The sequence below is a fragment of the Panthera pardus genome, unplaced genomic scaffold (assembly GCF_024362965.1).
Source record: "Panthera pardus isolate Hobbes unplaced genomic scaffold, ASM2436296v1 HiC_scaffold_3, whole genome shotgun sequence".
Lineage (NCBI taxonomy): Eukaryota > Metazoa > Chordata > Mammalia > Carnivora > Felidae > Panthera > Panthera pardus.
In genome coordinates this window covers 58,497,262-58,512,889 of record NW_026526876.1, presented here as the reverse complement: position 1 = coordinate 58,512,889, position 15,628 = coordinate 58,497,262, and the positions used below count along the sequence as shown (strand labels likewise).

Genomic DNA, 15,628 nt, shown 5'->3' with positions numbered 1-15,628 from the left:
CCAGCACACAGGAGCCGCTCAGTAAGCGTTACTCCTTTGCACTGGAGAATGGAGTACTGGATGAAAGGGACCACAGCGCGCCACGCAGTCGGCGGCCAGGCCCGGCGGGCATCAGCCCCCGCGCTCCCAGTTCAGTCTGCACGCCGCAAGCCCGAGAGCCGTCCCACGCGGCGAGCGAGGGACCCCCGCCCCATTCCACGCGGCGCCCCCAACGGCCAATGGAAATGGTCTGGGGTGGCACCTCCTCTACACGCTATGCTTGTACGAGCCAATGGGCGTGCGCTACGGCGAGCGCCGCTCCCGCCGGGGCTTTGCAGCCAGCCAATGGGAGTGGCCGACGTAGCCCTCTCGGGGGCGGGGCGAGTAGTCAGGGCGCGGAGTCCTGGGACGCGGCGCGGGTTGGGCCCACTTCCCACGTCGGCTTTCCGGGCTAGTGCGGCATCCGCTCGTCACCGGCGCAACCAACCGAAAATGGGGGCTCTGGGCGTCCGGCGCGGTCTGGAGTGGCTGCTGGGCCTCTACTTCCTCTCCCATGTCCCCATCTCTCTGCTCTTGGACCTGCAGGTGGTGTTGCCGCGCGAACTCTACCCCGTCGAGGTGAGGGCGTCGGTCGGTCCAGACGGCCGGTCGCTGAGTTTGGGGCCCCTCCGCGCATTGCGATCGTTCCCCGGCGTCCCCAAGACCTCCCCTCCCCCGCTCGCCGCCCAGCCAGGGTTCTGCCCCCCTTTCCCTCCCTCCTTTCTTAGGTCCTGCCCGTGCCCCAGCCTCTCCTCACCCTTCATCTCGACGTCTTGCTTGGGGTTTTCGATGGTCCGGACCGTTATCCCAAGCTGCTTGGGGCAGACACGTTGGTCCTTTTAAAGACAGTTCTTCCCTGGGTATGCGTAAGGCTCTCAACACCCCACCTCTGGTCACTTGTATTTGAGGGAAGTAGCCTGGATGAACCAGTGTCTCAATCACGTGTTGGATTTGTGTGTTCTTTGAAAGAGCTTTAAAATAACGTCTAATCCCAAAGCAATAGTGCAGGTAGCATTAGACCCATAACACAGGGCATTCACGGATCGTCATTGCTTCGGTCTTAGGATCCAGCGACTTCGAAAGCTCGTAAGTAAATTAACGACACCTTTTCAAATCAGCCCTTTTAATTAGGTTCGAGTGAGAATGATCACTTGACTAGAAATAGAGGCGAGAAGCCCCATTTCCTCGTTGTTAAGGAGTATTCTTTACCCCAAAGTTTGCTTTAATGCTTTTCGTTTCTTCAGAGCCACCGTTTTACTTTACCTGGTCCTTTCACCTCTGGACCCTGTAACCTTCTCCCGGGGAGCTCCTGTCCTCAGTTCTGTGCTTCTCCACATTGTGTGCAGAACTGTGGGCAAGACTGACTTGTCTACCCGTTTCCCTTTAGGTGCTTTTTCTCTGCAGAGCGGGGGTGGGGGGGGGGGTGCTTCACCTGAGGTCCCTGAACCCCTGGGGTATACCATGGGGTATGCAAAACTGTGTGGGCCTTGTGGTTTCTGGGAGGAGAGTCACAAGCTCACACATACAGGGTTTATTAGTTTCCCGTTGCTGCTGTAACAAATTACCAGAAACATGATGGCTTTAAACATTTGTTCTCTTACAGTTTTGGAGGTCACAAGTTGAAAATGAATCTCGCAGGCCTAGGGGAATCTTTGAAGGTCCTAGGGGAGAATCTGTTCCTTGCCTCTTCCAGTCTGGTGGCTGCCAGTGTTCCTTGGCTTGTGGCCCTATCACTTCGGTCTCTGCCTCTGTCATCATTTGGCCGCCTTCTCTTCTGTAATCCAGTCTCCCTCTGCCCCACTTTTAATTTTTTTTTTTTTTTTAACGTTTATTTATTTTTGAGACAGAGACAGAGCATGAATGGGGGAGGGGCAGAGAGAGAGGGAGACACAGAACCGGAAGCAGGCTCCAGGCTCTGAGCCATCAGCCCAGAGCCCGATGCGGGGCTCGAACTCACAGACCACGAGATCGTGACCTGAGCTGAAGTCGGACGCTTAACCAACTGAGCCACCCAGGCGCCCCCCTCTGCCCCACTTTTATACAGACACTTGTGGTTACGTTTAGAGCCGACCAGGTAGTCAGCATAACCTCCCATCTCAAGACTCAAAACCCTTACCTTAATCACATCTGCAAAGTCTCTTTGGCCCTATAAAGTTACGTTCAGAGCTTCCAGAGATTAGGAACTTTGGGGACTGTTACTCGGCCTGCCACACAGACCCAGGTAGCACCCGCTTTCTCAGCAGGTCGCCACCGCTCTGCACCAGCCATTAGTTGCCTTGAAGAAAGGAGCCTTGTCTGTGGTTTTCAGAGTCTGTGTGGCCAACAAAACTCAGGCAGGCTGCCTGTTTAGTGTTTGGCGTGATGAGTCCCTTTAATAACTGGGCACTTAACGTTAGTTACTCCAGGTTACTCCGGACTTAACAGCTGGTGCTTTCTTGATCTCTTCTGAATATGCCGTTCCCACAGGTTCTTGCCTACCACCCCCAAATACAGTTCAAATGTGTCCAGCATCATAAAGACCCCATTTCAGCTTATCTCTTGGATTTGGTAAAGTTTTCTCAGTTTTAATGTTGACTTACTGTAAAAGGTCAAGGGCCATTGCAAGTGGGACCTGGCCAGAAATTGTGTATGTCTGTGTCTTTCTATCTGATGCTGTTTGAAGGTGTTGGCGACACGGGGGGGATCCAATTTTGGAAGGGCTGTTGTCTCTCTTCACTCTTGTTGCTTTGGAGTTGAGATTGATGGTTTTGTTGCTTCGTTATGGGGAAAATAATAGTAAAAACCTTGAGGGATTCTCAGATTCTCTTTGAAAAAATGCCCAATCTTCACATCTGTTGTGTTTTTCTTCCCCAAATAGAAGGAATTTTCTCCTAGAACTAAAATGCTTGTGGCGATCCCATAATGGTTGGGGCTGATCTTCCTTGGTTTGAACCGGTCAATACTTGGAAAAACTCTTACTCTGAAACAAAAAGAATTTAGTTTGGATTGGAACATGGAGAGGATGGGGAAGGCATTGCGCAGTATCGTTTGCAGCTGGTAGCATTGGTTCTGTTTAAGGTGAGCGTCTGGGTGTGAAATCAGCCTGTGCTCATCCTAAGGTAGAAAAGTGCGGGATTGTTCAGTGGCAATTCCTGGTTTAGAAATTCTGGTGCCAGGGGTGCCTGGGCGGCTCAGTCAGTTAAGCAACCGGCTCTTGGTTTCGGCTCAGGTCATGATCTCACGGTTCGTGAGTTCAAGCCCTTCAATCCCAAGCAGGGATACTCTCATTCTCTATCTCTCCCCCTCCCCACCTTCCCGCTCACGAGCCCGCACATGCGCGCTCTCTCTCAAATAAATAAACTTTATCAAAGAAATAAACCAAAAAATGGATTGTGGCCTTAAAAATGTAATATAATCTATTTTAAAAAATCCCTGTTTATAGGCCAGGTCAGTAGTTTAATAGATACCAATGGTAAGTGGAGTCCAATGTGTCAGGTATAGGGGTGCCTGGGTGGCTCAGTCAGTTAAGTGTCCGACTTCGGCTCAGGTCATGATCTCGCGGTTCCTGAGTTCAAGCCCCGTGTCGGGCTCTGTGCTGACAGCTTGGAGCCTGGAGTCTGCTTTGGATTCTGTCTCCCTCTCTCTCTGCCCCTCCCCTGCTCACACTCTGTCTCTCTCAGAAATAAATAAAAATTAAAAACAGAAAATGTGAGTCAGGTAATAAACCATTTTGGGGGACTTACCTAATAAGAGTAGTTCTTAAGGACCAGTTGCATGCTGCGCTCTTAATAGGATTAAACTTGAATTTCTCCACATGCGTGTTAAGTTCAACTAAGTAATTGTAAGATTTACTCTGTGCTTGCCATTGTTCTAAAGACCGTGTACATTAACTCATTTAATCTTCCCATTAGTGAAGTAGGTGCTATAATTGGGAAGCAAGTTCAGTGAGATTTAAGTGCTTTGCCCAACGCCCGCCCCCAGAGCCCTTCACTCTACCAGGGGCCTGCGGTTTGCTTTCCCTCAGCCCTTAGTCCAGGTCCTTTCCGGCAGCATGCGGCTCGCGGGCGACTGTGGGCGGGCGCTAGGATCCTAATTGATGACCTACAAGAGCTGGCTGAGTTTTGCTGATCTCATCCTGGATTTATGAAATAGACTGTATACAAATGGAACAGAAAATGAAATCAAACCAGGATGCCTTTTAAATTTCTACGGTAAATCTTGACAGCAGGTCATTCCCTCCAATATTTTTTTTTTTTAATTTTTTTTAACGTTTATTTATTTTTGAGACAGAGAGAGACAGAGCATGAACGGGGGAGGGTCAGAGAGGGAGACACAGAATCCGAAACAGGCGCCAGGCTCCGAGCTGTCAGCACAGAGCCCGATGCGGGGCTCGAACTCACGGACCACGAGATCATGACGTGGGCCGAAGTCGGCCGCCCAACCGACTGAGCCACCCAGGCGCCCCCCCCCCCCCCCCCAATATTTTTTAAAGAAAATCTGGAGAGCAAAAAAAGGATCTCCAAAAACATTTGGCTCAAGTTGCTTGTTGCACAGACGAGGAAATAGAGCCCAGGAGAGGTGCAGTGACTTAACCTTTATGAATTTTTTTCTGCCACCTTACCGTCCTGAAGAGTGCCTAGAAGGAAGCTAAGGGTATTGCTGTGAGTTTCAACTTCAGATCAAGTACAAATTAGACATCACCCGGTCGATAAACTGGTAATCTAGCCAGAGCCTTTCTGAAATTAATATCATGCTAACAGAATGTTTGTTTCTGGATATTTGCTTAAAGCTCAGCTTCAGTGGTGAGGCCTTGGTTTCACAATGGTGAGCCTTTATCTTTTGACTAAAAATTAACAGGAAAAATATTGCAATGGAAAAAAATGGCTTTTCCACTGCAAGCTAAATCTTTACATTGGAAGTTCCCTTTATTTGCTGTAATTTGATATTTTATATATATATATATATATATATATATATATATATATATATATTTAGCTTTGGAGACAGGTGTGGCAGGACAGCGCCATCTCCAGGATGTAAACTGTGACAGACCTTTGGTAGTCCCATGTGATGCGGGGGAGCCCTACGCTTTGGGCCCTTAAAGGCACAGAATGGGCAACCTCTAATCTTTCTGCTTCCTTCCTCTGCTGGTAGCCATGGGTCTGCATCTTTTTTTTTTTTTTTTTTTTTTTAGAGAGAGGAAGCACACGCGAGCACATGAGTCGGGGAGAGGGGCAGAGGGAGAGAGAGAATCTTAAGCAGGCTCCATGCTCAGCTGGGAGCTGGCGCGGGACTCAGTCCCACAACTCTGGGATCATGACCTGAGTGAAAAATCAAAAGGCGGTCGGTCACTCAACCGACTGAGCCACCCAGGCGCCCCTGGATCTGCATCTTTTGATTTAACAGTGTAATCAGAGGAGGGTGGGCCCCAAGCTAGAACCAGGACTGCTAACCCTCAGGTCTTGACAGCCTAGAAGCTCTACAGTTTGTGGTTGGGGCAGTTTGTTCTCCAGATGTCCTGTGGGTCTCCTAAAAGAGAACTCTTCAGAACTACAGTAGTTAAGAATGACGAGGAACTTGAGATTTAGGGATTCAGTTGTCTGAAAGTGCATCTTTTTTTTTTTTTTTTTAAACATTTATTTATTTTTGGGACAGAGAGAGACAGAGCATGAACGGGGGAGGGTCAGAGAGAGAGGGAGACACAGAATCTGAAACAGGCTCCAGGCTCTGAGCTGTCAGCACAAAGCCTGACGCGGGGCTCGAACTCACGGACCACGAGATCATGACCTGAGCCGAAGTCGGACGCTCAACCGACTGAGCCACTCAGGCGCCCCTGAAAGTGCATCTTAAAGAGGTTAAACTTCTCTCCCTTCCGTTCCAGGCCCACCCCCCCCCCCCCCCGAAAAAGACAAAGAAACTCAGTTCATTTCTGTATTTGAGGCAGTCTGGCCCTCGGAGCTTGGTGTGCAGCTGCTGTTAAAGGACAAATGTTAGGATGGTTTTCACAGCCGTTGGCTGACATACAGGGCTAGTGTTACCCGGAGTCACGAACGGGTAGCAGAGGGGCTGGAAGAGCTGAGGAAGGCTTGGAGGAGGGAACATTCGAGTCAGAGCTAGGGAGTCTTTAGGAAGGGGCCATCTAGGCTGCCTCGGGGCTGGGCAGTGAGGGACTCTTCGGGGGTTGGAGCGGCCAGCCTGTCCTGCCAGGTGGCTGTGTTCAATGTGCGCGTTCTCTCTCCTCAGTTGAGAAACCTGCTGAAGTGGTACGCCAAGGAGTTCAGAGACCCTCTGCTACAGGAACCCCCAGCGTGGTTTAAGTCCTTCCTGTTTTGCGAGCTCGTGTTGCAGCTGCCTTTCTTCCCCATAGCAGCCTATGCCTTCTTCAAAGGTTGGTAACTGGAAAATCCCACTTTTGCCCTGATACCCAGTCCCGGAAATCTTTGGGGGAAGTCTCTCAGAGGAGAGTGATCCCTGTAGTTTGAGGGTCACCTAGGGTGGGGTGGGAATGGCCAGATCTTGTAAAGGGACATCAGCGTGGCTCAGGTGGATGCCTGTGTGGGTAGCTGAGCCGAACGACTGTCACCTGGAGATCTCTCCTACACCTGAGGCTGCTTCAAGATCGAACTTGTTCCTGTTTATTGTCTTTTTTTTTTTTACCCCTGCAGAATTTATCATTAGCTTTTATTTTTCTGATTTGGGGAGCACCATACTGGCTTTTCAGCGGTAGCATCAGGCTAATCCCTGAAGGGCTTAACTTCTCATTTATTCTTACAGTGTTCCCGTGTGACTTAACGCTTTTAGAAAGACGGGGGCCATACTAACGTACATGATAACTAAGCTCATACAACCGGTTTCCCACTGGAGCTCCCAAATCCATCTCAGCAGAATCTGTTGATCTTCTCACCTGTATATATAATTATTTAACAGATGCTGTGGGCAGGCCCTTCCCCCTGCCTTTTAGGCCAGACTGGCGTAGATCGTAATGGCCGTTTTACTGCCCTAGAGTTTTTCTTGCTTTTTTTTTTTTTAATTTTTTGTTTTTGAAAGAGAGAGAGAGCGAGCATAAGTGGGGGTGGGGCAGAGAGAAAGTGGGATAGAGCATCCAGAGTGGGCTCGGTGTTGACAGCAGAGAGGACTCAGACTCGTGAACCCCGAGATCATGACCTGAGCTGAAGTCAGACACTTAACCGACTGAGCCACCCAGGCGCCCCACTAGAGTTTTTCTGAATTAAGTTCCAACCCCCACCCTTGGCGCTTTAGCAGCCGGTGGGCTAGAGCCCCAGCTTTGTGCATTAGGAGATACTAGAACACATCCGGTTTTCCATTTGTTTGTACTTGGAAAGGAGGTAGATTCAGTGGAAAGGGAGCAAGCGTGGAGACTGGCGTGGGCGCCCCTGGAGTCGTGGACATACCTAACGCTTACCTCTTTCTCTTCCCCCAACTTCAGGAGGCTGCCGGTGGATCCGCACCCCTGCAATCATCTACTCCGTTCACACCATGACAACTTTAATTCCAATTCTCTCCACATTGCTATTTGAGGATTTCTCCAAAGCCAGCGGTTTCAAAGGACAAGGACCTAAGACTTTCCACGAACGACTAACCCTCGTATCTATCTATGCCCCCTACTTTCTCATCCCTCTTATGCTTCTGCTTTTCATGTTACGGAGCCCCTACTACAAGTATGAGGAGAAAAGAAAGAAGAAATGAGAGAAATGACCACTGGCCCGGCGGGAGATGCCCACAGGGCAGTTTCCTATTGGACCCGGTATGCAGAAAACTGCTCAGAACCCATGTTTTTCGGTAGCGTTCGAACCACACCAGCAACACACAAGAGCAAGACACTGGCAGGAGCCCCATCAGACCCTCCCCTTCTGAGAACACTGGCACCAACGGACCAATCACCTGAGGACGGACAGGGGGGTGTGGGCTGGGTTATAGGGAGGTGGAGCCAAATACCTCACTGTGTACCCAAGTTCCACTGGGAGCAGGACCAGACCAGAAACTGGATAAACTTCTAAGACACGTGGCCTGCTTGGCATGTTCACAAGTCGCTTGACCCACAACGTACAGGTGACTAAACCCTCGATTCATGACTCTCTACAGCGTGTCATTAATCAGCAAAATGAAGAGTGGGATGTTTCAGGCCATTTTTAAGTTTAAAACTGTGACTTTAATATTCATTAAAAACGATATCCTGGTTTTTTTGCCTCCCCCTCTGGTGGGGGGAAAGGTCCTGTAAGAGGTTTAGACTTGGGTTTTGCTCAACGGTTAGCTCTGGCCTGACTTTCAGAAATGGGTTACGCTGGAAGGTGTTTTCTTTCTGTCTTAAACGGGTCATCCCAGAAAAGATTTTAAGTCTCCTTAAAGACCTTAGTCTTCTGTTTTTACAGACCACCTGACATAAGTCCCGCTCTGAGGTCTAGTGTCTCAAACCTGTTCTGGAAGTGTGCTTCCGGGGGGAATAACGTCACTTCCCTGATAGTTTTGTCATCATTCCTGGCTTGTTCTCTAAGTAGAGGGGCAGCTGGGGGGCCTGACGTGTCCGTGGTGTAAATACAGGAGCTCTTCGTTGGTGTTCCTTAGTTTTCTCTAAATATGTACTCAAGGCCAACTCAAAAACAAAAACTCAGTGAATGCATGGAAGATGGTAACTGGTCCTTCCTCTTTTTATCTGTTTTGCTCACAAGTCATAATGGTCTGATTGATGGGGTATCATCTGACACCTGTGTCCGGTCCCAATAAAGGTAGCTGCTGACGACTGTCTGCTTCGTTTCGTGGCCTGGGGGCTAGAGCGTCCGGGGTTCCCTTACAAGGTGTTCCGTGTACACTTCAAGGGCAGCAGAAAAGAGGCAGATCAAGCCATTTGAAAACAATAATTTATTGCTCTTCCTTTGAAAGCTTTGTGACTTTACAAAAAAAAAAAGGGTCAAAATTTACAGACTGCTCAGTTCAGGCTAAGAGTGCCAAGAGGTGAGAGCCTGGACCACTGTGGCCACAGGGTAACTGCCCAGCAGATGTTCGCTGACATTTCCAACAAGCCCCCCAGACTTGCTTACTGCCTTCAGAGATGCTGCGTTTTTTCCACACCATCTCTCAGGACATACTTGGGTCATTGGTCAAGTCACTGGATTGGTACAGAGGTTTTTTGGGTTTTGTTTTTTGCCCGGCCTGCTATAAAATGAAATTTTCAGTTCATTTCTGAAAAATAAATTGGTCAATAAATTCATTTTGTTCTGCTTCTACTTTACACAAAGCTTCATATTCAACCCGATACCTGAAAAACAAAATTGTTACAAGCCCTAAAAATGGATGAAATAAACCGTGGACTTAATTCTTCTAGAGAAGAATGTAAGCGATTTAAACGATCCCAAGAAATGGTGTGAGTTCATAATGAAGAAGTTGGGGTGAGAAAGAAAGAAAGAGGCAAAGCCCAACCCAGGGCCACCCGTGAGAAGTCTCCAGGTCTTTTCCTCTAGAAGAACTAGCCAGTTTCATGGACTCGCTACCGGAGCCTTCTAGCTCCCAGACCACTAGAGGTGGTTTTGTATTAATAAATGTCCTTTTTCCTTCTCATTAAACAGGTCTTGACTTTATTTTTTTAAGTCTTCAAGTCAGATGGCAAGTGGGACCCTGTTCCCGAGAGGACAATGGTGAAGAATAAGGACAAGAGGTGGCCACTCAAGAAGGAAGAATAGAACTGCAGTCGAGCAAAGAACTTTCTTTACACCCTCACCTCTTACCTTTCAAGCTGCATTTTCTTTTCTGCTATTAGGGCTCGGAGTTGCTGCTGTTGGGCCTCCCTCTGCTTTGCTATAGATTTGAGCAAGTTCCGAGCACCAATGGCCTAGAAAGAAGGTCGTGGCTCCGTTAAAACCATCTTCAGCTAAGTCCTCAGCCGAGGGAGGGCCACTCGGGGGCGGTCTCAGTGCCCAGCCGGGGACAGACCGTCGAGCCCCAGAGCTTCTGGAATAACCTGATGAGACCTGCATCACAGCTCAGGGGCAGATCCGCGAGTCCCCCCGCCCCCGGAGTCTGGCACACGGGTGCCAGTGGCCCCTCTGGTGCACCATTGAGCCCTGTGTCCTTTGCCGGGTCACTGACCCCCCCCCCCCCCCGTATGCCTTCTTCACTTACAAAAGCATAAGACCACCCATCTCAGCGATGTGAACATGAAATGATGACAGTGTACTAGCATAAAAGAGTTCGACTAGCGGAAAGAGTTGACTGGGAATTGTTACTTAGAATCCCGTTTTACTTAAAGAAAATAATCCCATCCCCTACCCCCCCCCCCCCCCAGCAAGAAAAAGTCCAGCGGGCAGGAGGAGAGGCTGGTGAACCGTGTCCCAGGCCAAGATGGAGAAGGCACGCTCTTCTTACCTTCATCTTCTCGTTTTCTGCTTCTTTTGCCAGTTGGTCAACAAGCTCAATTAAACCACCAACTATTTTCTGAAACTGGCCAATTTCTTTTAGGGGAAGAACAGAAAACAAAATGTTTTATTTTCTCTGCATCATCACTCCCTTCGTGTTCCCTTGTGGCGAGAGCCGGGCTAATGTGTGTCCGAGCGGTTTGACGCACGGGCCTCGAGTCTTCCACCCTTGGTCTAAACCCAGAGGAGGGTGGCCAGGCGCTCAGAGCTGGAGCAGGGCACACTTGGACCTTGAGTCCCAACTGAGCCAGCCGGTGACTGTTGACCTCTGTCTGTGAGGCTCCCGGTGGCCCATCCTCCACACGGACTCCATCCTGCCCTCCCCAGGAGTGACAGGAAGCTCAAGGGGCATGTCCCCAGAAGGACGGACTCAGGACGTGAACACGGTCTCCTGACTGGCCACAGATACGGCCCTAGGTTTCAGTTAATGGTGGTGGTGGGGGCAGGGGTTTGCCCGCGGAGGGCAGAGCTAATAAAGAGCTCAAAGCATTCAGGTGCTAATCTCCCATTCGCTTTTTTCAACGTCCTTGGGTGTGGGGGGACCTCGTCCTACTGAGGAGTGAACTAGGACCCAGGGAGGAGGGACGGCATGCAGTCAGAAGACTGGCAAGGGAGCCCAAGCTACCTTTCACCAGCCAAGCTCTCTGCAGACCATGGAGTGCCCAGAAGGCTCAGAAATCCCTGCTTTAACCACACGTGCTCTGTATTCGCTGCTCTCGGGTGTTCGCCTCCTGGGACAGGAGGTGTCCTGGGTATCCAGCTAAAATAGGACTTCGTGGAGTCTGTTGAGCTACTTCTGGAGACTCCAGTTAATCAATTTTCACTCCAAGTGATGGTAATCCCGCGACTGAGAAAACTATTTCTTCCAAGAATCAGGAGTACCTAACTACTCCCACCCCCAAGCCACAGTTCTGCTTCCGTGAGGTTCAAGGTTTCTGAGAGGGAAGAAAAGCAACGATGGGACATCCTCCGCATCTCACCATTCGTTTCGTTTGGTGCTCTGTGTGGGACCACATGGGCGCATTACAGGGCAGGCAGACGAGGTGGTTAGTACGTGGGAATTGATAAAGGCCGGGCGCCACTTCCAGGGAGCCACAGCTCCACTCTGGCAGGGACAAGGGCTGGGGGCTGGGCGGGGGCGGGACACAGTTGGAAGCTCAAAGCTGAGTGGCACCACGTCTCCCCAAATGACACTCACTGTCCACAAAGTCCTTGCACTCCTCCTTGAGCTCTGTGGTCTGCTGGGTAACCTCAGGGTCCAATACCCGCAGCTTGTTCAGCTCATCAAAGTGCAGCCCCGCTTCACCCAGGATGTCCTTGGCCATAGCTGTGAAGAAACCAGGCTGAATCCCCAATCGCTTCCCAGCCACCCAAGGAAATGCCTGCTCCCAGGCCAGCCCCGCTCCCGCCCCCAGACACCAACGCCAAAAACCCAGATGCTCTTCCTCCAAAGGCTCCCCCTTCCCTCTGCCTCCACCTCTCTGAGCCTCACCTGTTTCCCTTCCAGCTTCCCTAGAGGAGAGAAGTTCTGCTCTGAAGGGCTGAGAGTGGCAGCCGGGAGGAGGTGTGTCATAGGAGCAAGGGTCAGGAAAGAATAAAGTCCAGCTGCTTGTCACAGGCACCGTTCATTCAACACACATTTCTTGAGTGCCTTCTACAGGCCAACACTGCTAGATGCTGGGGGTACAAAGATGAGTGGAGCATGGTGCCCGCCCGGGAGGAGCGCATAGTTTAGCTGGAGGAAGACAGACACGTAAACTGAAAAGTACACTGTGTTAAGTGCGTTTACAGAAATATCGCGCAAGCGCTGGAGAACACAGCGGTCGGCTTGGGACGGAGGAGTCACATTTGAACTAAGCGTGAGAAGCCATAGCATATTTATCCCCAATTAGGTGCCCAAAAGGACACGAAAAAGCTTTTCAAATACAGTACTGGAATAACACCAAAAGCAAACGAGGAAAGCTGCGTGAATTAAAGATCAGAGTTAAAAAAGAAGCCGGGAGGAAGAACCTTACCCACAATGTCCGCCACAGGCTACTGTATGCTTGCCTGAACTAGGACTGCCGTTGGTTCAGTCTCTCTCCAGCAGAAAACACAAAAAGGAATGGCGTGTCAGCAAGCACATACCAAGTAAGGAGGCTGGGGAAAGGCATTCCAATCAGGGAAAATAGCACAGACACGAGCCTGAAGTCACTGAGCGGTCTAGAATATGGAAGGACCGAGGATGTAGCTGAAGAGGTCGGCTGGCGCCAGATCAGGAAGACCGTGTGCACCAAGCTAAGGCATTTGGGTTTCTTTCTGTGGGCAGGAGGACCAGCAGGGATATCTTTTCCCCTCCCAGGCCACCTTGAACTCCTGGGTCCAAAGGAAGCCTCAATTCCGGGAAACTGAAAACGCACCCTCATTCTGGCTCAAAACAAAACAAAACAAAACGGGCGCCTGGGTGGCTCAGTCGGTTAAGCATCTGACTCTTGGTTTGGCTCCGGTCATGATCTCACAGTTGGTGGGATCGAGCCCTGAGGAGGTGCAGAGCCTGCCTGAGATTCTCTCTCTCCCTCTCTCTCTGCCCCTCCTCCACTCACGCACACTCTCTCCCCTGCTCTCTCAAAAAACGAAGTAATAAACATTTTTTAAAAACCCTAAAAAAACTAAAAAATGAACATTAAAAAATAAAATAAAATAAACAAAAGGACACGCCCTGTCTACAAAAGGAGGCAATGCTACTTAGGGCTAGCCATTGGCTGCTATACCAATTCCAAGACCCCAGGTCTTCCAAAGGCTACCACCACCTGGTGCTGTGCCAGCCCTTTCCTCTGCCCCCACCTCCCCCAGCTGTTTTCCTTCTGGCTTCCTTAGAAAAGTTCTCTTCCACATGGGGTGACTGTGGGAGTAACTTTCCAGAGCAGGTATACCATAGGAGGAGCGATCGTTAAAAAAAGAATTCAGTCCCCCGGTTACCCGAACTGATTTTCAAGACAGCCAAAAATCCCGATTTATACATGAAATCTGACTTTGAAAGGAAAGCACTGAATTCAAAAATTTAAAGGCAATACCACATCCAACACTGTGGGCCAACAAATGCGTGTCTACAGACTGTCTGACTGTGGCCCAGGGCCTTTCGCCTACTGGAAGGAAATAGGCTAGCATCTTCCTTTTGAAACATTTTAATCATCCCAAGCTTCCTTTTATTTTATTTTATTTTATTTTATTTTATTTTATTTTATTTTTTTATTTTTTTTTTTTTTTAATTTTTTAACGTTTATTTATTTTTGAGACAGAGAGAGACAGAGCATGAACGGGGGAGGGTCAGAGAGAGGGAGACACAGAATCCGAAACAGGCTCCAGGCTCTGAGCTGTCAGCACAGAGCCTGACGCGGGGCTCGAACCCACGAACCGCGAGATCATGACCTGAGCCGAAGTCGGCTGCTTAACCGACTGAGCCACCCAGGCGTCCCCCAAGCTTCCTTTTAATCAAGCTTTTTTTTTTTGTTTTTAATATAGTTGCCTCTAGAAGTACTTCTTTTTTATTTTTCAATTTTAATCAAGCTTTTTAAAAGGTCTGTCTTCCTGCTTTTTCTGTGACATTTACACATACAGTCTGAGCACTGAACACCTACCAGGTGATTAATCAGACCAACTGCTCTAGAAAGCTTCCAGTAACCCGAGGGAGCAAATAATCTGCTCCGACTGCCACTCCCGTCCCTGAGAGGAGGCATTTATTCAGAGACACCTTCTGAGTCCCTGCTCTGGAGACAGAGTAGTGAAGAAGATGCTTCAGTTCCTGACCTCTGGACAGAGAGCAAACAAATAACCACAAATTGTGACAACAGTATGAGGAAAAGCACTGGGTGAAGATCCTGAAGCTAAAAGAAATGTAATGCCTTCCAAGAACCCAAAGCCTAGTGTGGTTAAAACCCAGTGAACAGGGGGAGTGCGGAACAGGGTAAGTCTAGATGGGGAGGCCAGCGCTGGTTCATGGAGGGCTCTGAAAGCCGCAGTCAGGAGCCCGGATTTTATCATAAGGGTAGCGGGCAGCCAGCAGATTCTCAGCAGAGTGGTCCTATCTGCCTTTTGGAATGATCACTGTGACCTAGGATGGAGAATGAATTGGAGGAAACAGAAGAGGGAGGCTACACCTACCTTGGTTCATCACTGTAACCCTGGCATCTAGCACGGTGCCTGCACATACCGAGTGCCTGCACTCAGCAAATGTTTGTGGAATGAATGTGGAAACAGAGAAGGCTCTTACAGTAACGAAGGCTTGGAGCTGAAGCAAAGGGTTCCAATTTGCGACGTTATGTAAGCCGAGCTGATAGCATTTAGTAAAGGACTGGATGAACGTAGGAGTTTGGGGATGAGGGAAGGAAAGAGGCAAGATTTCCATGTATCTGGCTTGAGCGCCAACTGGATGTTTGGAGGGCAGAGTTGAATGAGATGGATAGGACCGGAGAAGGAGGGTAGGGGGAGGGTTCCCAGCCAACTATCAGATTCTTTTCCAACTCCCACCACACGTGCGTGTCTGAGCATCTGCGGAACACCGGGCACAAGAGCCGCATGGAGCTCCCAGAAGATGACAGCGGCGACACTCTCCGCCCCAGTTCCACTCCCCGCACTGGAGGCGCCGTCGGCGGGGTGGGGGGAAGGGGCACGGGACATACATACACAGTTAGGAAGACCTGGGTGATGGAGCTGGCTGTCCACACTACGCAAGCGCCTTGAACTTATCTGAGCCGCAGTTTCCTCACAAGACCGTTGCGAGCATCAGCGCGTTAAGTTCCAGGCCCAAGCTGGGTGTAACACCGCTCGCAAAGAACCGCGCGGAATCCCCACGTTTCTTTCGGCCTGTCAGATTCACTCGCCCCGGGTCCGCCCGCGTCCCCCGGCCCGCAGTCACTGCCTACCTGCCAACCCCGTACCGGCGGCGCGCTGCGGCCCGGGCTGATTCCGACAGGCAGCTTCTCTCCCCGGTTAGCGGCAGCCGGTGCCTCGCCCGCCGGACTCAGCCGCTGCCACGGATACAGGACCTGTTTACCCACAACGTCATTACCTGACTGCGGAAGCACTTACCCCGCCCAGCCCGCAGAGCCTGCTGGGAAACAGAGGCCCGCGAGAAGTGTCGGCTGCCTACAAGACCCAGAGACCTTTGCGCCGGAAAGGCCGCAGGAAGTAGCTGTGCGCTCTCCGCGGAGTACTCCCAGGAGCCC

At 50.3% G+C, this 15,628-nt stretch overlaps 2 protein-coding genes across 3 annotated transcripts; one reads left to right on the top strand and one right to left on the bottom strand.

Annotated features, from left to right (window-relative positions):
* Positions 1 to 380: 380 nt before the first annotated feature.
* On the top strand, positions 381 to 8,755 carry TMEM97 (transmembrane protein 97). Its single transcript, XM_019423816.2, has 3 exons — positions 381 to 597; positions 6,241 to 6,385; positions 7,445 to 8,755. The coding sequence occupies exons 1-3, from the start codon at positions 472 to 474 to the stop codon at positions 7,702 to 7,704; spliced, it is 531 nt and encodes a 176-aa protein (XP_019279361.2). The 5' UTR covers positions 381 to 471; the 3' UTR covers positions 7,705 to 8,755.
* Positions 8,756 to 8,855: 100 nt separating this feature from the next.
* Positions 8,856 to 15,483, bottom strand: IFT20 (intraflagellar transport 20). 2 transcript variants are annotated; one of them, XM_019423817.2, is made up of 6 exons: positions 15,326 to 15,483; positions 11,917 to 12,159; positions 11,623 to 11,751; positions 10,375 to 10,460; positions 9,738 to 9,841; positions 8,856 to 9,271 (listed from the first exon to the last, which is right to left on the bottom strand). In XM_019423817.2, exons 3-6 carry the CDS (start codon positions 11,747 to 11,749, stop codon positions 9,190 to 9,192), a joined length of 399 nt encoding a protein of 132 aa, XP_019279362.1. In that variant the 5' UTR covers positions 11,750 to 11,751; positions 11,917 to 12,159; positions 15,326 to 15,483; the 3' UTR covers positions 8,856 to 9,189. The 2 variants fall into 2 exon arrangements, with proteins under 2 accessions (XP_019279362.1, XP_019279363.1); XM_019423818.2 differs by lacking the exon at positions 11,917 to 12,159.
* Between the last annotated feature and the right edge of the window lie 145 nt (positions 15,484 to 15,628).

Bases quoted from the DNA above. Each gene is read 5' to 3' on its own strand.
- TMEM97 (XM_019423816.2), top strand. From the start codon at position 472: ATGGGGGCTCTGGGCGTCCGGCGCGGTCTGGAGTGGCTGCTGGGCCTC. The intron at 598-6,240 runs GTGAGGGCGTCG...CTCTCTCCTCAG, and splicing joins GCGAACTCTACCCCGTCGAG to TTGAGAAACCTGCTGAAGTG. The intron at 6,386-7,444 runs GTTGGTAACTGG...CCCCAACTTCAG, and splicing joins AGCCTATGCCTTCTTCAAAG to GAGGCTGCCGGTGGATCCGC.
- IFT20 (XM_019423817.2), bottom strand. From the start codon at position 11,749: ATGGCCAAGGACATCCTGGGTGAAGCGGGGCTGCACTTTGATGAGCTG. The intron at 9,842-10,374 runs GTAAGAAGAGCG...CCTTCTTTCTAG, and splicing joins CAGAAAACGAGAAGATGAAG to GCCATTGGTGCTCGGAACTT. The intron at 9,272-9,737 runs GTAAGAGGTGAG...TTTGTTTTTCAG, and splicing joins AAGAAAATGCAGCTTGAAAG to GTATCGGGTTGAATATGAAG.